The 21,489-nt window shown below is 38.5% G+C and overlaps 1 protein-coding gene across 3 annotated transcripts in view; it reads right to left on the bottom strand.

The window, feature by feature from the left end:
- Positions 1–713: 713 nt before the first annotated feature.
- Positions 714–21,489, bottom strand: part of TUT4 (terminal uridylyl transferase 4) — a 44,193-nt gene continuing 23,417 nt past the window's right edge. For 2 of the 3 annotated variants that reach the window (XM_030226365.2, XM_030226366.2), the window contains exons 13-30: positions 20,074–20,816; positions 19,455–19,605; positions 18,804–18,890; positions 17,302–17,405; positions 16,893–16,950; positions 16,695–16,798; positions 16,216–16,305; positions 14,228–14,341; positions 13,027–13,104; positions 12,460–12,637; positions 12,050–12,097; positions 11,880–11,962; positions 10,409–10,524; positions 8,643–8,803; positions 7,569–7,666; positions 4,598–5,123; positions 2,265–2,438; positions 715–1,253 (exon numbers count right to left, since the gene is read on the bottom strand). In XM_030226365.2, coding sequence (XP_030082225.2) covers positions 1,162–1,253; positions 2,265–2,438; positions 4,598–5,123; positions 7,569–7,666; positions 8,643–8,803; positions 10,409–10,524; positions 11,880–11,962; positions 12,050–12,097; positions 12,460–12,637; positions 13,027–13,104; positions 14,228–14,341; positions 16,216–16,305; positions 16,695–16,798; positions 16,893–16,950; positions 17,302–17,405; positions 18,804–18,890; positions 19,455–19,605; positions 20,074–20,816 — 3,005 coding nt within the window. In that variant the 3' untranslated portion in view covers positions 715–1,161. Of the gene's footprint in view, positions 1,254–2,264; positions 2,439–4,597; positions 5,124–7,568; positions 7,667–8,642; positions 8,804–10,408; positions 10,525–11,879; positions 11,963–12,049; positions 12,098–12,459; positions 12,638–13,026; positions 13,105–14,227; positions 14,342–16,215; positions 16,306–16,694; positions 16,799–16,892; positions 16,951–17,301; positions 17,406–18,803; positions 18,891–19,454; positions 19,606–20,073; positions 20,817–21,489 lie in introns of all 3 variants that reach the window. The other variant, XM_030226367.2, reaches the window with a different exon arrangement.

Below are 21,489 nucleotides of genomic sequence, written 5' to 3'. Positions count from 1 at the left end.
AAAATCTTCCTTCAGTGCGATCTGCTGCTTCTGGTGATGCCATCAGAGAGTTCAGAAGGTTAAAGCAGTACAAAGCACTACTACTTACTCCAGAAGAATTAAGTTCAATATACTTAATGACAGTACACCACTACTTTGAGCACCGTTTGTGGCCTCCCTGTGACTGGGAACAGAATTTGACACCATGATGATGTTCAGCTCTACCTTCTCTGATTCAAGTTAGTTCTTTAAATTTAGATATAACTCTCCTACTACATTTGAAATCAGTTGTGTTAAGCCGTTGTGTACCATATCTTTATTCTTGGCCCTTCTTCAGGAGCAGGGACGGGCAGGTTTATCCCTGAACTCTGCATTTAGGGCTTCAGGATTCTCATACTGCCCTGGGAGTGCTGACAACACAAGTAAGTGTGCCTAGGCAATTTATGGAAAGCCCTCTTTAAAACTACTTCCCAGTACAGCATAATTTTTCCACGGTATTTGCATCTTGTTTTGCAAAGCTGATAAACAGAAAAGAGTGTGCTCTTCCTTCAAGTGTGACACACACGTGGGCTGTGAACAGCATATGCAACATCAGCTTGGAAAAAAGCAGATCTGGTGCTTGTATCACTTGTTGAAACTGCTCATCTTTGCAAGATCTCCACATTAAAACCATTTGTTATTCCCGTTAGAGCGAGCATGCATACGAATAGAAAAGAGGGAAAATTTTATGTCCTTTTTTTTCAGTTTTATTTTTCTTTTTAAAAAGTTTTTTGGCACTACATAGTTCTGTAAAGAATAGAAGTGACAAATTTTTAAACACATGAAATCCCCTTCTAATTTTATTTTTTTTTAGAACAATATATATAAAGTCTGAAGCAACCAAAGTATGAATACAGCTAATAGAAAATAAAGAACTTAATTTTAAAAATTCTCTCTCTTTACAGTTTATCAAGATAAAACAAAACACAATTCCCCTTAAAAATAGGGTAATAAAATAGATGAAATTTGTATCACTCAGTTTTGTGATACTAGTAAAAACTATAGTTCATATCTATGTACAAATGATACAGTTTAAAAACAGTCTTAAATAATCTTGTATCTAAACATGTTGCATTAAGATTTTAAATCAGAACCTGAATTTCTTCCTCCCCTCCCCCCACCCACCCACAATCCCATCCAATTTCACTTTTTCTGTTGAATGTAATTCAGATTCAAGTGTGGATGTCCTTGAGACAGAAGTGAGAACCGCTGGTTACTCTGCATCAGTGGACCAGCTAAAAGAAAATGGATTACAATTACTTCAGCAAATCACATATTTAACAGTGCTTGGCTATATTCCGTGTACTAATCTAACTCAGAAATAAAGCCATTTACTAGACCAACACAAATGCTGTCTGTACAGCTAACCCATTTAATGGGACAAGGTAGAATTAATTTAATCCTATCTCCAAAATTCCCTAACAAATACATTATTGTGTTGCATTATTTCAGTTATTTAACAAAAGTAATTTCAGGATTTTAAGTAAATTCAGTTTTCACTTGGAAACCCTGCTAGAGCCAATAGATTAGATTTTGAAAAAGGATTTGGTGGCCGTATCTCTCATTTTACACCAGGTGACCCCCAGCAACATGGAAGCTGCACATCCTCCAAGTCAAATTTGAGCACCATTTCTCTGGTAGTGGAGGTCTTTTTCCTACAGCCTTTCCCCATCCTGCCAGATGCTGAACACCTTCACCTTTCATAAACATCAGAGTTGAAATCAAGTCAGTCTTTTCCAGTTCCCTGATGAACTGAACTTGACCTAACTTTGCTGCTCTGACTGTGGATGGGCTGGACTAAACCTCCAGAGGCCCCTTCCAACCTCAATTATTCTATGGTCTTGCAAATTTTTATCTATGTAAGTCATTCCACAAAGCAAGGTACAAAAGCCAAATAAAATTAATTACAACAAAAATTTCTTCATATTCTAAACACGCTCATGGGCCAATTATCTTTACCTCTACTGGAGCAGAGGCAGCTCTAGGTGAGCCAGCAGCAGCAAAGAGAAAGAAGCTGGAAGTGCAACAGGCTGCACACTGGCTCAGATTTCAGAATTTTATTTTAACCCTTCCCTCCCACAAAGATTTCCATTCATCCACAGAGGAAGCTGAAGTGCTGATTTGACTCTGGGATTCGTTATGTTTCCAGGGAGCCTACAAGTGACACATGATTGCTTGGCTTTTAAAGCCTTTGAGACAGTACAGAGACAGGGTGCATGAGCTGATTCACAAACTGGTTCTAGTACCTTGAGGGTAGAAAGGTTTGTTCGGTGGGTAGCTGGCATTTCCCTGCTGCATGTAGTTCTGAGGCATATTGTAAGGCCACGCTCCTCGGAGGAGAGGAAAATGGGTAGGGGTCCCATGGTCCCAAGGGACAGAAGGAGGGTTCATTTTACCAAACTGTCCTTGGAAACCCTGATCTATTTTTCAATTAAAAGGGAAAAGCACATTGCAAGTTGAAATAATTAAACAGTAAGTCACAAATACAATTTACATCTTAAATAACAGTTTGCAGGGGACTTAAATGTGATCAGTCTGATGTGCTACTTTTTTTTTTAATTTAATATACATCAGTAAAAATTACCACCTAAATTACTTCATTATTCACTATAATAGAATTATTGGGAAGAGAGAGGATGAAACAACATTAAAATCAAGAGCTATGATTTCACTATTTTTATGACTCTCATGATGAAAAATACAAGGTCTGAACAATGTTCAGAACTACTGTCGGATCCCACACAAATATCCACTATCACTGTCAGAGCTGTGACAGAAAAACTATTATCCTACTGCAAGAAATAACTCTCAGATGTACACTGGAATTTCACTAATACTTACATGCTTAAGAAACTTGCTATCTAGATCACTGGACTGACATAAAAAACTATTTTTAGAGAGAAAAATATAAACTTTGGAAATAAATATACAAATTGTAAAGCTACTCCATTTACAATTCTGATATCACTGCAACATTAAGGATGAGAAATCAAGCATCCAAGGAGGCAGGACCCACAACATGAGGCAAGCTTTTAACTATGCATGAAAAAGAGTTGTCTTGATACTTCTAATCATCCTATTTCTGATCCGCTGTCTACTGAAAAGAAAATTAAAGTAGCACCTTTCAAGTCAAGGTTATGTGAGCCAGGACAAAGTTTCCTCAAACTTACTGTTGTCAAATTGTCCTGAGGAGGTATGAAACCATGCTTCAAACAGAGAAGAGACAGCTCATCTCTACTGTGCATTCACCTTAATGGCATCTAAGCCAAAAAGGAAATAAAACTGATTCAATTTCAAAGAGGAAAATTACTGTGATTGGGAACTAGAAAAAGGGGTGTGATGAGGTTGGAACCTGATGGAAGGTGAGGGATGGGAAAGAAGTAGTGTGGCTTACAGCACATGGAGAAGGAATTAGAATTTATGGAGCTTGTCTGCAAGAAGGCAGCTACCTTAGTAAGGACATGTGGATTGGAAGGAGCTGCTTTAGGGAAAGACAAAGCTGGAGAAGGGGACAGATGAGAAGATCAGAAATGGAGAGGTAGGGACAGAGCACACTGGAGACACAAAAAACACATGGGTTCCTGTGTCCTTTAAAATATATTCCCCACAAAGCTTTAAATAGAAAATCATGTATCTCCAGCACCTTAACTTATGTTTGAAGCCCACTGGTGAATTACTCCTCATCCAAAACAGTAGATTCAGCTGAAAATCTACTGTTACTGACAATCACATTATTAGTGTAGAGAAAGGCTGGGCAGGACATTCAGAATTTCCAGTACATTATATTATGCATTTATTTTTTTTTAAATATAGGATGACTTACACAGAATAAATCCGAAGACCAACACCATGATTAATGATGTAAAGGTTAACAGTTAAAATTTAGGGGCTGCCACAGTTCATGTTGCAGAGTAAAATGATTGGGTTTTAATCATTATATACTGCTTTTTCTCAGCCTCAAACATACTAATGTACTTGGCTTTGCTATGAGGCAAGAGGCTGCTGCCCACTTGTCACAGAAAAATGCAATGTCAGGAATCAACATCAAAATTATGGAAGTTAAGCATGGCAGGACAAGCCACAGGAAAAAACAGAATAGGTAAGATCATATTATATTGTACTAAAGGTGAGGAGACAACATTCAACCTGCACAACTGTAATTCTGCCACGCTCTAAGTTCATGGTTGCAACCTCAGCATTTGTCAAATGATGTAACGATGTGTTATCTTAGAGGTCTTTTCCAACCTTAATGTTTCCATGATTGTCTAAGGAATCCATTATTTGTCAGCACATTCACAGAAATGTGAGTGATTCAAATAAAGATGAGGAGGTTTCTCAGTTGAATGCAGGATTTCTCATTGTTGCACAGCCATTAATGGCACAAAGGACCAATGCCTAAAAGTTACGGTGATCAATTCTCATTTTTTTTCCTATGAAAATGTTAAGACAGATGAAAGTCATGATTTGGTTTCTTAAGCATCATATTTTTATCAAACAATCTGAAAGAGTTAACTGTTCCTGTAACACTTAACAGTTGTACACAAAGTGTGAGAGGTTTGATACAACAGAGAAGAGTTACCTGAATTCCCCACAGTGCCATTGTTCACCAGTGAGTTTGGAGTCACAGGATTGTGCCAGTGTCCCTCATGAGAAGTGCTGGGGATTCCCATGGGCCTGGCAGCAGGCTGTGCAAAGATGATACTGGGATCATTCAAGCTTACACTGCTCTGGTTATTTGTGGTGCTGCTGCTGCCAGATCTCATAGAAAATGGAACATTTGTAGAATGAGGAGGGTTACCCGGTGCAGAGTGAATAACAGGCCCATGAATAGGCCAAGAAGTGTTGGGAAGCTGAATTTGGTGGTGATGGTGCATCTGAAGTAGTCCCAGGTTATGCAAGGTGGAATACTGACCTGGGGGAGATTGGGGAAAGTTAAACAAAGGCAGCTGGACCTGATGGGCTGGCTGTGCACCCTGCTGTGGCTGAGGAACGTGCTTAGACTGGGATATTGATTGTGGCTGAGTCTGGTTAATGGAGGCTGGCTGAGAGGAATTCTGTGGGAATTGCTGAGGTTGTGGAGAGTAAGATGACTGATGCGAATCAGACTGGAGGGAAAAAAAAAGTATGTATTTCTCATTAGTTCACTGGCTATTTAATGGTGTTTTCTTTAATAAGCACCCATTGTATTAGAATAAAACAGCAAAGCACTCCCCAGCAACACCCCAAGCACCGAACCAAATTCCTGTTGGCTTCAGCAAGTGCAGTTCAACTGACACTGACTTTCACCAACAGAGAATTTGGTCTGGTAATGTGGCACATCCCACCATCAGAAACACCATTCTGAATGAATATTAGTCCAAAGCTCTTCATTAGACTCCTCACACACTTGTTTCTGTTCTTTAATCAGTGTCTTTCCTACCCTACTTATGTACAGCCCAGTATCTCATTAACTAATTGCCTTACTTTGAAATAGAGTGGTTCTTATTACTGCACAGTTTAAGTAATTCCAAAGTAAGCTCCTAATATTTCTTTCATTTTTAAAAATCTGTTAAACAAGAAATGCAAATTCCAAAAACCCAGTTTCAACCTTCCTATCCTGGTGTTAGGCCATGGCTAAAGGCACAGTAAATAGCAATTACTACAGCCTTTGCAGAGCTCTTACAAAGCTTTCCCTTTCACCAGCAACAGAAGCAGGCACGAGGCCATTTTATCTGTTTGGACTTGCAACTGAACAGAGAAGCACTTCAAGAAATGGAGTGGCTGGGAAAAGAGTTACTCAGTTTATGTGCCAACACTTAATGCCAGTATCTGGGTTCCCCAGTCTGGTTTTAAGCACTGAGACAAGATGCTGATGGAATAAGTGCCTCCAGAGACATTCAAATGAGACAGACACCTAAACCAAAGAGAACCTGAATCTCAGATCTCATTTACACCCTGAGACTGACTCCTCTCTCCACAGACTACAGCAGCCAACCAAGCTCCAAGAGCCTCAGCTGCTATTGAACACATGGAGTTAAAGGTCTCTCCAGCTTGTCACTATCCCTGACTGCTCACCTGTCCATTTAAACTGGCAGTCACTTGTCTCCAATAACCAGAGGTGTCTGCAGGACTGCCCATGCCAGAGCATCCCCTCCAGCAGCATGCTGTGTGTCTGTGCCTGGGTAAAAGTTGGAGCCCAGAAGCTGGGATTGCTCCCTGCTGCTATTCCAACTGTGCCTGTATGAGTACCTCCTATACCTTTCTATCAAACCAGGAAGAGAAGGTAAAACCTGGGATTTGAAAGATGATCACTAGTTTAACACTTTAAATGTTATAAAAATAAAGCACATGTATTCAAACATTCCTGCAAATATTAACCCACCACAAGCATGCATTGAATATGCCAGCAGCAGGACAGGAGGAATAATGCACTCCAGCCTCTTGATCTGCTTCCCACTTTCTCCCTCTTATCCACCAATATTCCCCCTTCCCATTCTTCTCCACCAATTCTTGGACAGAACATATTCACCAAGAAATCCTGGCCAAATGACAACAATGCAACACACAGAGTCCATGACATCCAGCTGACACAAGAACGAGCACATGATGTGTCCGCCTCTGAGTGCACCCACACATCCAGCTTCAATTCCTCAGGCAGAAATCTAAGGCTCCTAAAAAATACACTCTTGTGGCATTTTCAGCCCTTCACTTGGATTAGGGCTGTATCAGTCTCTCTGTAGCAGAGCACACTCTAAGTCATAAAATCTCTATCACTGGAGCCAGCATTCCAATAAATGCTTGCTGATCAGTTAGCAAAGTAGCAAACTGAACATAAAGCATTAGTGATCAGCAGCCTTGATTACTATATTTACTTACTTGCCAGCTTCATTAGCAGGCACATACTTCTCAGACTAACAGCTTAAAATAAATTAATTTCTGCTGTACTGTCTGCTCCAAAAATATTAAATGCCAGCAGTTGTATTTGCACAAATACCCTCTGCTCCCCATCTCCACTCAGAAGATGAAACATATTTTATGTAGCTCTATGGTGACTTGAAAAAATTCTAGCACAAAACTGTCAAAAATTTCCTATTGTTCTGCTTGAGCTTCTAGTGTGCTCTGGCAGACTTTTCATTGAAGTATGACTCAATGTGTCTGTGTGCTGTGTCTGTACATGACAGTCCCTTAAGACAGATCTATCAAACCACAAAAAGTCATGGTTGTCACTAACCTAAGTCCCCATCATGTTAACAATGAGCTGTGCTTTACCTCCCTTAGTATCTCCAGAACACTGCCAGAATAATGAGAATTTGAAAGGCATCCTAGCTTAATCCGCCCTTTCAAAATCACAAGGTATCTCATCTCAAACTTGACTATGAGGTTTCCACACTGAAAAACCAAAAATGCTCACCAAGACACTGTACACCATAAATCAAAGCTCCACTAACTGGCACAGTGCAATGTTGTCATTACCAAGTCCAGAATCTGTTGAGAAAAGCCATGCAAGCCTGCTCCCAGCACGGCTGGTTTGCTACAGCTTTGCTCCCTGCAGTGCCCCTCCCAGGACTTACACATTCTGATGACTGCCTGGTGCGCAGGGGTCGCTCCACCGGCTGCTGGCCCACAGCCACCAGCTGGGAATTCACCATGCTCCGGACCAGCTGCGTGCCTGATCAAGGAACACAAGTGTTAATAAAACCCTCAGGGTGATAGAATAATGAGCAGAACTGGGAGTCAGCAATACCTTAACTTTCAAGTGACACAGAGGAGGTAAATCACTTTCACCTCTCCTCTAAGTGGAAACTTTTCCCTCTACTGGCAGCAGACAACTTTAATAGGTGTAAGAGCTAAACACAAAGTCTATTTGTGAGTAAAACAAAGTCTAGCAGCAACAAGGCTCACCTTGCTATCAGGCTGGAGCTCTACTCTATATAGGTTTCCATATTACTGCTGTAAGCAGTGGCATTTTAAATAGCAAAATGCCACTGCTTACAGCAGAAACTTCTGGGCAAAGAAAGTAAACTAAAAAAAGACTAAAGGATAACAAAACACAGAAGCATCTTCTGAAGTTTGCTTATGAATGCTTCCTCTACTTTTTCAACTATCACAGGCACCCAAGGGCCTAATTTGAAAGAGTTTGCAATTAATCTTCTCTAAGTACTATCAGTAATTTGAAAGCTGAATTTAGCTTAATTCATCTGTATGATTTTTTTTGAAGTGTTACTGAAAGAGTGCTGATTTTTGCTGAAAAGACATTTACTTACCTCTCACAGATGATGGAGGGTTAGCTAACATTTGAGAAACATTTGGAAGAGGAAATGCATTCAATTATTATTATTATTATTATTACTATTGTTACTATTATTACTACTGCTACTTTGAAATGCCCCAATTGTGAGTGGAAGACAAATAATGCAATTCCCTGAAGTACACTGTATTTCACTGCTGAGTACATTTTTACCATCCAGGCAAAGGAGACATTACTCCCCTTGCAGAAAAGCAACACAGACTAAAAGCTGTATTTTCAGTGACTGAAACATTACTGGCAGGATTATTCTTTGAAGATAATTATCAAGGCAGTACAGAAACCAACAGAAAAGAGATCTCAGAGCTTTCAAATTATCCTAACATATAAAATAACTTACCTGGCACACTATTATTTCTCTGACGGGTTTGTTTGAATTCAGGACAATCTCTCCTAACATGACCCACATCCCCACAGATGAAACACCTTTTCTCTCTTGTTTCTCTGTCATCTTCTTTCACCTCTTTTTCATCATCTTTCTCATTCTCCTTTTTCTTCAACCTGAACAATAATTTTTATTAGCAATATCACAAAACCACACACAAACACATAATCTCTGTAGAGCTGTTGTACTGGGAACAGTTACATAACCAACAGCTGTAGCAAACTACAAATATCTCAGGAATCCCAAAAAACACTTTCAGATTCTGGGCTGGTTAACAGCCTGCATACACTTAATGAAGTTAGAAGCTCCCCAGGCTTGTCCAAAAGCTGTCTGACTGCATTAGGGCAGAACTAACCCTGCAGTTAAGCAAGCTTAGCCTGCCAGGTAGCTGGGGAGCAGTTCTATGCAGCAATCCCACTGACTCAGAATATACCCAAAACAAGTGAGCTGCACCTCCTTCATCCAATCTCCCCCTCACTGGACAGGGCACATTTCTCTGCCACTGTCTGAGCACAGACAGGATGTGCAACAAAGCACTGAGGCTCTTTGAAACACTCAGTTCTAAACAGCAGGAGAACTAGTGATCAGGAACCAAGACAAGAAGTAGGATTGTTAAATAATAATATTATTATGTGAGCTGTATATACAATCTGAGAGTGATTCTGTGTGGCTGTGCTGTAGTAGCAGTTTGTGTGAAGAGCAGATCACATCTTTTCCTGAGGCAAATACAGGGAAAGAGGTGATAGAATTCCATGTGCTTGTAGTACAGAGAACATCTGAAAGATACAGTCCACCTGTGACCACAGGGTTCCAGTGAACTTTCATGTATCTTGAACTCTGCTGACTGAACAAAAGGCTGTAAATAAAGATTTTGTAGCAGAAAGAGACCAAGAATCCTTTGAAGAATTATGGAGCACACAACTGAACATAAGGAGCACATGCAAGAGCCCAGATTAATTTGCATTCTAAGGACTTCAACAGGTTTTAGGAGGAGTCAGACAACCTAGGCTGAGTGGGGCATAAAATAGCCAAAGCTCTAAAAAGTGAGGAGTGCACATTTTCTGTCAATTCCTACTAAACTCTCTTTGGAAACACTGACCTGCATGTACCAGGGACTCCTTTTGCAGGAGTCCTGGACCCAAAATTCCTAAGTGAAACCAATGTACAAGCTCGAGATCACCAAGTGATATGGTGATTCTGTAACATCAAGGCACTGATATAATGTTACATACATACATGTGCTACTATGTACATTTTAACTAATCCTAGAGTTTACTAAGTGAACTTTGACCTGCCTTGCAGATGTACATTATCAGATCTACAGAACAATTCAAATTCAACACTGTCCTCTGAACATGATCACTACAGGAAATCTATTTTAATACATGATAAATTTTGCAGCCAGGTAGTGTGCTCTCCATCTGAATGTTTATACTACAAAAAAAGATATTTTAGTGATCTGAGTTTTGAGTTAACTACCTATTAACACACCATAGAGTGCTGGTATTACTCTGTGTGCTTCCATAAACACTTCTGATTTAAAGAGCTGATCAGAAACTGTTTTAAAAACAGAAAAAAATAAGATGGGAAGTTGAGGATCAGATATGAAGCTTTGATTTTCTCTGCAATTTAGCAATTTTTCATTGCCATTAAATCTTCAAAATCCAAATCCCTCATTATTTAATCTCCAAGATTTCCCAATAGCTTTGTGTATTACTTACCTCCTCCTCTTTGGACAGTCTTTCATGTAGTGACCAATTTTTCCACAGACACGACAACATCTGTCATTGGGCGCCAATTCCCCATCTGTCAACACTTTTGAGTCAAAAAAGTATTCCTATCAAAACACATCAGACAGATAAAATATATAAACCATTCACTTACAAGACTGAGGAATGAAAGTCAAACTGTCAGCCTTCATCTCTTATTGCTCCCTTAATGTTACTACTTCTGAGCTTATACCTGGTCCTTTTCTTTCCCTAGATAATGGCAGCTTTTTCAGAGCTACGGAGTATTTTGGGCTAAAAAGAGCTATTTGCCTTAGGTACAGAGGCTGAATTTGCAGAACAGCTTACCCAGGCCCCAGCCTGCTGCCCACCTTTCACCTCCCCAAAGGCTCTTCAGAGCACTTTTTTTTTGCATATGATCTATTTTGGTATCTGAGGCACTGCTTGTGTGCTTTGCAAAGCAGCCAATGTCCCTTCCCAGATGACATGATTACATCCCTTTAGACAGAACACAGCTCAGGTGGGAAACAGATGGAGCATCTGCAGGCTGACCTGTATCACTCCCCTCCCCTGGAATTTGCTCAGAACAGCTGCAGTTCTGATGTGTGTCAGCACAAAGGGCCAGTTTACAGCCTCTGAGCAACAAATATTGTGAAAGTACTGAAACTGAGGTACAAACTGAGAAAAAAACCCACAGGTAAAGCAAGTAAATGGAAAAGAGAAGATGGGGAAGGATGAAGGGAATTAAAAGTTTTCAAAAGATTTTGAAAATCCTTTAGAAACTCAAGTTCTGTTAAAAGCCACTGGGAGAACAGTTCTCCAAACAGTTTTAGAAAATGCCTTTCTAAGTTGATCTTTAAAATACTAATTACAGTATTTTATTTGCTCATATTAAAAAAAAAAAGTTGTCTCTACACATCAATGATTGGACCCTCTAGCACAAAGCAGTACTTTCTCCAAAATGATATTGCATGAACACATAACCCTGACTAACTATACAAATTTTAAAGATCAACATGTTAAAAAAATCCATCATCATCCTTTTCCTTTTTAAGCAGCAATCCTTACTATGCCCACCAAGTGGAAAACTAAAGAGAATGGAACATCTCTTGGATCTGTTTTATTTAGCTACATGAAGAGCCAGTAAGGTTCCCAGAGCTGTTTCTGGGTTTTACAGCCAGATTTGCAGTTTTCTGCAATACTTTAACATCATACAGTGGGAGATTTTATAAAAAACAAAACATAAATTAAGCTTATTTTCCCCAAACCAGCCAGTAATACCCACTGCCCATCCAACTACTTTATTTTATATGCCAGGAGCTAAATGCTAAGCTATAAATTTCATGCAGACAAGGTATAATTACACATATTGTGCATACCAAATGGATAAACACATACAAGAGATTTGCATCAATTCAGTGGACAAAGAAAATTAAAAAACATGCTAAAAACTCTGAGAACTTACAGCTTCTCTTCCAACAGCTGGGTAAAATGGGGTACCAAACAACTTTCTCCCATTGATAAATGCCTTCATTATGAAATTGGTCACTATTGGAGAAAGACAAAGTTATTGGAAAACAACGGAAAAAGCACAACTCAGTGAACATTCATCATTAGCAGACATTAATAGCTTACTTTTCCTAGAGACTCCAGCACCCAGATTATGATTCAAGTCAAAAGGATCTGCACAAAGAAGGGAGGAAAAAAAAAATCAGAGTTGGAGAAAATTTGCTGTTACAGAGTTTTTTATTTAAATGCAGAGAATTCCATTTTAAATGCATTCACAGAGCAGATTATAGCAAAGCAATGCTGAGAGTTTTAAGATTGTTATGTCAGTCAACCATAATAACAGTAAGAAGAACAATTCACTGACATGTACTAAAAGTTATGAGTCTCATCAACTTGTGAGCTGCAGGATTTGCAAACAATGCTTCATTTTGAAGGACTGTGGTTTCCTTACATAAAGATCCTGTGCAAAGACAACAGCCTCTCAAGCAACAGAGTTTGCTACTCAAGAATGGAGACTCAATTCAGCAGAGGAGTACCTTCAATGGCAATACACTTGGAGGTCCACTGCTTCTCAAAGGTGGTTAACAGCTTCTTCTGCCGGATGCTGATCACGTATTCCTTGAAGTCAAACTCCTCCGTGTAGAAGCGCAGCAGCCCCAGCCAGAGCTCCCCAAGAGATTCAGTGTTCTTCCCAAGAGAAGGCAGACGCTTCTTCTGCATGCAGGGGAAGATAATTTATTCAGCTACAGTTACTGCTTCTCCTCAAACACCTCTCTAATTACAAGTTTGTCTACTATGAAGGATTTCTTTTGGTTAAAGTAAGGTTAAATCACTACAGTGAAGACTAAACCTGATAATTTTTAAGAATAAAAAGTATTTTTCCTGATTTATGTTATTTAGAAATTACTTGAAATAAACCAAGCAAAAGTAGAAACTCCTTTTAGCAAAACAGGACTCAGTTGGGGAGTTGCAACACAATGGATATGGAAGTTTAATTAATTATTTAAAATTAATCTTTTATATATTACACTGTTAAAAAAGTATTACTTCTCCTAAAAAGCAAGGTTTAAATTTTAGTTACTCTTCTGGATTTAGAATATTACCAATTCTTCCATGTCATCAAAGAAAAAAGCATTCCATCCATCCACCATTCTTTGTGGGATCTGTTTGCCATCAAATATCTGCCAGAACAGAGAGTGACAGTTACTGCTCTAATTCAAAGTCTCTGTAAAATACTTACAGTACTGATAAAAAAATCATATAAAAATGTAAATACTTTAATTCTAACAATTACTTACTATACAGACAGAATTTCCCATTGGTAATAAGTTTGAAAGACTTTTTGCATTGTTACTGTACCTCTCAAAATATTTGGATGTTTAATTTTTACTTGTTCTTTGCAACTAAGAAAACATGACTGAATTACCTTGTCAAGATTCCAACATCTCTCTTGCCCACAGATTCTCTAAGGAGACTTTATATGATTTCTATTACATTTTGACTTTAGCACGCCAAGAGGAAATTCCACTGTTATTTAAATGCACTCTTGGGGTAGCAGTAAAATAAAAACCCCCAACCACTACTAAAGTATCAGATACTAAAGTATCAGCAAGAAAGTCTCTGAGTCTCAACTGCAATGCTTAAGCCAATTTCCCTCTTGCACAAAGAAACCAAAAGAGGTAGAAAGGGATAATTTTCAGACATGTTTGGGAGTTCCAGAGTGTACCCAGGAAGAGGCAGATAGCTGAATAATTACATTCTCCCCACCCATACAGTGGGGGTGCAGAACACTATTTTCTTAATAAAATTTCCTGTCATATATGAAATATTTCTTTAAAGCTGCACCAAAGCATCAATAATCTTATTTTCCCCTCATCAAATAATAAAATAAACTTCTTCTCTTACAGATAAAGTGTTGAGCAATAAATAATGCTTCTGACAATAACTGGTTGAAGAACTGGACTCACATTTCAAGAGCATCTGGTGCAGTTTCATAATTACAATTCCCTTCTCTCCATACCACCTGCCAATTTTTTTCTATCCTGTTCAGCATATAAATATCATCATAAGACCAAAATCCCAAAGTAAAAATGTAATTGCAGAACTTAGGCACAACAGACTCCCAGGTTTGATCTAATTTTCTTGGTCAGTTTTATCAACTAAAACCAAGAGGGAGTTAAGAACCTGCTGATTAGAAGGGCCCCATATTTCATTTATCCCCTCTGATCCTAAAATCCCAAGCTTCTCATATTTGGCTTGAAGAAAAAGTGCATCTATTTTCATAATCTCATTTTCTGAACCTACCTCCTGAAGAACTGGAATAACTGGTGGATTTCTCTGCTGTAGAAAGTACAAAACCATAAGAATATAGGCATACGAAGACAGACTACCACGGGATGCATCACCAATATCGCAGCGCTGAAAAAATACATTTTAAACAAAATGCTGAATATACATTTTTCTGTTCAAGACTAACAACTATGTCAGAGAGCAAACAGAAACCCCATAAGTAACAGCAAATACATTCACCTCATAATTAAAAATCTTTTTATGAAGCCTGAAAAATAAATACACCCAAGAGTCAACTGCCATCTGGCAAATCCATAGCATAATTTGTCTAACATAAAAACAGAAAAGCTTTTCATAGCCAAAATACTTTAAAAAAAGTTTATAATGTGCCAAACTGAAAAAAAAATCCCAAATCTAAATTTCCAAAACATAAATCCCAGCTTTCAATACCATAAAATTTAATTTTCCTTAACTCATGCTGCAAGAGCTGTTCCTATGATTCCTTATTATTTTGGATCCCCCTCCCTTTTCAAAAAAATAATTCATTAAGAGCAAGTATTTCCACGCTGTACTGGCAGTGCAGGCCACACTTGGCATCTTGCTAGCAAACATACACATAGCTAATTAAAGCATGGTGCAGCCTGCACAACACAGTGCAAAACAAACACCCCTGACCAAGTCAGGGAGTTGGAGCCAGATGAGCTCAAGGTCCCTTCCAACCCAAGCCTTTCTGTGACTCTGATCAGTGCATTACCTTACTATGCTTCAGTATCTCATTACAGTATAACCTTTCCACAGCACCTGCTTCTAAGCTATCCTGTGTTTCGAGCCCATGTCATATCAAACAAGGCATTTTTAACCTCCTAGGGCTGGAAAAAACAGGGATTCATAAATTACTTTCACATTAGCAGCAGCAGTGACAGCTGTTCCTGGGTTTTCTGCCAATGCAAACAGAGGAGGAGGCATTTTGCTTAAAAACAGAGTATTTATATAGCTACGAAGTCACTTCCATACATTCACATTCAGGAGTGTATATCCCTCAACTTGTATATTTCATCATTGCAGTAGTATTTTTAGAACATGCACAACAGAATGCAATGCTACCAAAAAAATGTAAGATTCATTATTATCAATACAAGGCATTTTTAATCTGGACACAGAAGAGACATGGCAATATTGTGCACTACAGTGACCACATAAAAAAAAAAAAAATCATTGCTAGTCTCAGTGACAGTAAAATGAACGTGTCCATTCCATTCTGGCACAAAGTTATTTTATTCATCTTGATGTATTTTATTACATGAACATCTGGTAGCATGATTCACCATCTCTATAAGCCATTTTTTATTTGCCCCAGTTCCACTAAGCTTTCTTTGGAAATGCTGTATTTAATACTGCAGCTTGAACAAAAAGCAATGCCACGTTTCAATTACCAAAGGCTGTATAATATAAAATGTTGATAGAATATCATAACAAAAGATGCAGGGGAATAGACATTTCCAAACTCTTAAAGCCAAGTGTATGTCTTAGGCACATTGAGACCCCACACCTACCTATTCCTGACTTTTATACTAAGTCAAACAAGGCAAGTGTGTCAAGAATAAAGCAGCAGTAATCTCTGGGCTGGTCCCAGATATCAAAACTTGGGAAGCCCATGCATATCCACATACCCCGACCTCTTACAGTTACCGATTTTTCCAGTTTTGCTTGGGGTTTGGGTGAGGTTTTTGTTTGTTATAATTGAAGCTGGATTGAAATTGAAGAAAAAAAGTAAAGTTTTCTTCTCATCAGCTTTCTCTTACACAGAAATCTTCCAACAATAAGGTACTGGGATTTGATTTTGACACACACAGTCTGATGGAGCACAGTAAGTTTAAGAAAGTCCACTTCATATGAACAGCATTCTACTGTCTCCATTCCAGTTGGTATTGGCAAAAGGCAAACTCAGTGGCTGCAGCAGAAAACACTGTATTCTAGAAATAAGTACCTTCTTTTTACATTACCTTTGCAAAAACTTTCATTGTGTAGCCCAGATATTGCACCCTAGGATCAATAGCTGCGTAGGTAGCCAGCATCCTTGTGTTATGCTGTGCCTGGAAAAAGGGAAAACAAATTAAACTGGTGTCAGGGGTGAGCCAATTATGTAAAAATTGTGCCATTTCACAGTGTCAGGTGAAAGCTGGAATGAGCTGTATTATTCATGATGGCACACAGGCCATGGTGGATGTACTGGCTTTTCAGAAGTATTCCCAAAACAAGACTTCCTGTGCTGTACCCTGCTCTGCCATATATGCCATCAGGTCATACACAGCTACCAGGGCTGGGTGTGGGCCAATGAATTTAAATAATATCGAAGAAAAACACAAACACACAAAACACTTTCATTCTGGTTTTAAAATTCTTCCCTCAAACAGTTATTTGGTATGACAGAAAGAATTAAAAAACCTTCTTTGCACACAGAAGGACACAAGCAGGTGCTCACCAGTGTATTGTACAAACTGATATCTCCTTCCAAGCCACTCCGCCTGTGTTCAAACTTTACTATAGGCACTTTGGCTGTTGTTATAGGCAAGATGTTCCTCAAACCTGGGGAAGCAACACTTTAGTACATAAAACATTTCCATTAACAACATTTATAGAAAATCTAACTGCAAAACAAATAATAATTTAAAGCACCTACCTGGATGCTTCTTAAGAACTTTTGCCAAACCTTCTATTATTTCTTTACAGTTTAATTTCTAGGAAAAACAAAGATCACAGCTTCAGATGTTAAAACATGGATCCTATTCCAACAAGCACATTTACTACCAGATATATTTCATATATGTACAAAAAGCAGCAAGCATTAAGCCAGCACATGAATTTACACAACCTCATATGCTCTTTGTGGACATCTATAGTATACTGTGGTCTATAAGGGATTAAAAGTAAAATAGGCTGGATCTTGCTTCAGTTGTGCAGAGTGCAACAAGCCAATGTGCAACTACCACATCCTACCTTTCCTGTATACAGAAATCTTAATGAATTAAAAAACCTTAAAGAGTCTTGGAATGTAAAATAGCAGATTTTATCAATTTCAAAACTCTTACCTCTGCGTTTTCATGACCTTCCAATGTCATGCAGATATCTAGATCACTGTCCCGAAATCCAAACCCATTCTTTGAGGAGCCAAATAAGCAAAGCCTAGCTTTGTCTGATCAAAAGAATAGACAAGAAAAAGGTAAATTCTTTTACAGTTGAATGGTAAGTCCTTAGTATTAAATACTGCTTAACTGCAATGTGCAGGTGCCCATAAAAATGAGCCTAAAGAGAGAGCTTACACTGTCCCTTCAAAGACTTCAGCTTTGATAAAGGAGGAAGCACAACACTTAAGAAGTTATTTACAGAAAGCAAGGCAGGATAAAGACTTATTTTATGTATTTTTCATGACTGAAGTACAGTTATTATAATCATTAAATGGCATCTCTAAATGTGGTGCAATGTTTTGCGGTATGCAACTGCATTTTCCTGCTTTTAATAAATCAAAATAATGTGCAAACCCAGTCACCAGTACAGCTTTACCCCACAGATAAGACAGAGCTACTCCTAGGGTAGCCAAAGAAATATTTCTGGTTCCATTCAGAGTTTATCTAGGTTGCATATTTCTCCTATGACTAGGTAAATTTGGTCAATGAGTTTTTGTAATTATAACATATTCTTCAAGAAGACACAAGAAGTAAGATTACAATACTTTATGGAACATTCTTTCCCAATTGCTTTGTTTACATTTTTGTTTGAAACACGTAAGTATTTCCATTCTTGGATAGCAAAATTATGTTGTTAAAACAGATTCTTTCCTAACTGAAAAGAATACATTGATCTGTTCAACTGAAATTAATGCTAAGAAAATAAATCTAACACTTATTCACTTATTTAGCTTTTTTTCCTAAACTTTAATAGAATTGGAAACCTTAAGTCTTTCAAGGCTTTGTAAAGGTCTCAATTCTCAGCTGCTGCCAGTAAGAGGAGGCACAGCCAGTGGATAGAATTCCCAATTCCTTGATCACAGGTCAGCTACAGCAGAATGGCCTTCCATGGACTGGAATTCAGGAGACCTGGGTTTGGGTACCTGGCTCTAGCACTGCTTTACACCTCCTATAAAAAAAAAATCCCTTGGCATCTCTGTGCCTTGACTTCCATCCCTGTAGTAAGACATTTTTGGTTGTTTTATGTAAGGGATGTGAAGGATTAGGACTCATTAGGATTTTTAAGATACTCAAGCACTGGTGACTAGGCAACAAAAGTCCTTGGCCCACAACCAAAGCAAACACTAAGCCCAACCAAACTTCCTTCTTGGCCTGACTGGAGCAATCCTGTGCTTGCATTATTGCATTACTACTCTGGCAGCTCTTCCTCCACTCTAGGGACGTTTCCATGGAATAGCATGAAGGGATGTTCAATGGTGAAGTCTGCAAGACAGCTTTACAATAGAAGGAAAAGAGATGCCCCTTCTTCAAGCAAGGAAAATAAAATGAGAAAAACCACATCTTTATGTTCTGGACAACATGACTGAAGAAAGCATTCTCAAGAATCACTACCTAAGGGTACATACCATTATACTCTTTTCGAATAAATCTCTCCAAACTTGCCAGTATTTGTTCTCTGTTTTGTTGCTCAGATAAAGGAGGGGATAATTCATCTAAGTAAAAACAAATTAAAACACAGTCAGACATGACATTCAGCACCTCAAGAATCTTTTTCAGCTAATTAAAAGATTGGATGGGGTTTTTTTGTTGTGCTTGCTTTGCTTAAATCTGTGCTTGCTTAATTCTTTTTATATCATTAGAGTCTTCCAGATTTTATTCCAAAACATCCAGTTTTTCAACCACAAAGTGTATTGGTGGGCACCTGGCATCCAGCCAAAGTTAACCCACAACAGCACCCTGAAAAGATGCCATAGAATTTAATTTTGCCCAGAGCCTGATTCTTGGGAGCACCGGTAGCTTTTTACAAACCTGGTGAAAAATCTCATATAACATCAGTTTCTTAAATCTGTTAATAGCTATCACCATGGATATCACAATCAGCCATGGATTATCTGAAAATTAAAATATTGATCCATTTGTAGCTTAGGGCACCTGGAAGAGTTTCTTCCTACTGAATTGTGAATAATTGTAAATAAGTAATTTAACCCTAGAGTTTTTCATTCTTCCATGTTACAGATCATAGTATAAAGTGGAGCACAAACACTTTTTGAACTTACCAAAACATCTTTTACACACTATATCAAGTATTTCTCGAAATCTGTCTGTCATTGGTGGTAGTGGTTTTAGATCAATTTTCTTGAAATCCTCTGGGCAATCATTTTTGGAATGTCCATCCCGTTTGCAGATGCTGCATACTATAGTTGGTGGCTTTTTGGGGAGAAAAAAAAGCAAAATTCTACTTGTGCACTTAGGACAGTTCAGCAGACCCAACATTTCCGAGCAACCAAGAATATTTGACATATGAACAATAACAGAGCCTCTACTAAGAGCAGAACACCTCTCAACAATCTGCATTTAGTTCTCACAATGCCTAGAAGCACCTGGAAATTCTACAAGAAAGCAGGAGAGGAAAGGCAGAAATAACCCACAAATAACCAGAAAGAAATCTAGATTTTTTGTGGGGACATCAAAAAGCTCAAGATGAGGGAAACAGACCATTTAATGCAAATGTCCCACAGGGTGATGTTTCCTGAATAACAGGTTCTCTATGCAGGCCAGAGCTCCCACCCATACCCCAGACTTAAACAATCACTATGGGAATCCCACCATCCTTCCACTTCTAGATTTAATGACTTAAAACTAACAGCCCAGTAATCCATGACCAGCACTGCTTACCTTTCCTGAAGTAAAAATAAACTTATCAAACACATAATGCATTTCTTCTGTTGAGAGTCTGCTTTCCTCTTTGAGATCCTGGGTTTCCAGCACTGCTTTGCAGCTGGCCGAGGTAGCTGGGGTGCCAGTGCACTTCGTCTGTGGAGACGACTCCAGTACCAAACTCTGCCTGCTTTCAGCATCAGAAAACTCATTACTGGAATTTGTGTCATCAGGCTGATGTGCACTGCAGTTACAGTGGTGACTGAGCTCACCCTCAGTTAGACACACCGAAATTTCTAAATCATCGCTCTCTCCAGGTGATTTTTCCTTTAATTCACAGCATTCATTGGAAATAAGGGGTAAAGCTTCTTCTTTGTCTTCATCATAGCTGGAGTCCAATGTTGGAAGTAGCAAAGGGTCCATGTTTTGGGAAGTACATCTTTTGGCTACAGCTTCTACCACTTTATTACATTCAACTTCATTCTCTGGTATGTTACATCCACTTCCTGTAACTTCTTTATCTACAACATTTTCCCCTTGTGGAAGGCAACAGTTTGCTACAGGCTCTTCAGATCTTGTGGATTTCTTATTATTAATTTTCCCTTTTTCTTTTTTCTTGGTATCTGGCTTGGATTTAATCCCATCTTTACTCTGTGGGCATGCAAAATATTTATATGCTGTCCTAAATCGCTCCAGGATGTACTCAAATACCATCTGGCTATTTAGACTTCGTGCAACATTCCTCTTTAGTGCAAAAGGATCTGAGAAGAAAAAGAACAATTTAATTAGTAATCTTTAACTTCCAAATTTCACAAAGCAGCTGAAATCCCTAAGTTATTACAGAGTAGTTAAGGAGATTCTTATACTATAATGCAGAATTGTATGTGGATATATTTAGAGAATGAAAGACCCACAAGTTTTTTCAGAATTCTTCCATACAAAACATACCCACGTGCAGCCATGAATGGCTGACTATCATAAACAATGCTAAACAGTGTTACTCAAAAAGAAAACCACGGGTATATTGCAACATTATATTATGGCCAATTTCTAAACTAGAAATTATAATAAACATACAAAGGCAAAATAAATAGGTGCCAGCCAGAATCTTTTTTCCTCCACTGAAGAAGGTTTTCATTTCCCTTAAGAAATTTATTTGTCTAAGAGTAACATTGAGAAGGTAAGGATTGTATGAACCAATCTCACCAGGATCCATTCTTAGTCCTTCCTAATGATTTCTAGATCAAACATGTTTTCCAAGCAAAAAGAGCTCCTGCATAGTTGCTATAAGTTTGCCTGGAAGATAGTACCAAACTGAGATTCTGTTACTTCATAACATCAGCTACAAACTCAACATTGGAAAAAAGAAAAAAGGCAAAAATGACAAGTGAAAAAAACCATAAAGCAAACAACAACACAATTAGCCCAATAACA

This window comes from Serinus canaria, chromosome 8 (assembly GCF_022539315.1).
Source record: "Serinus canaria isolate serCan28SL12 chromosome 8, serCan2020, whole genome shotgun sequence".
In the NCBI taxonomy this organism is placed as follows: Eukaryota; Metazoa; Chordata; class Aves; order Passeriformes; family Fringillidae; genus Serinus; species Serinus canaria.
Note: the sequence above shows the minus strand (reverse complement) of the source record. Positions and strands in the feature narration are given on the sequence as shown.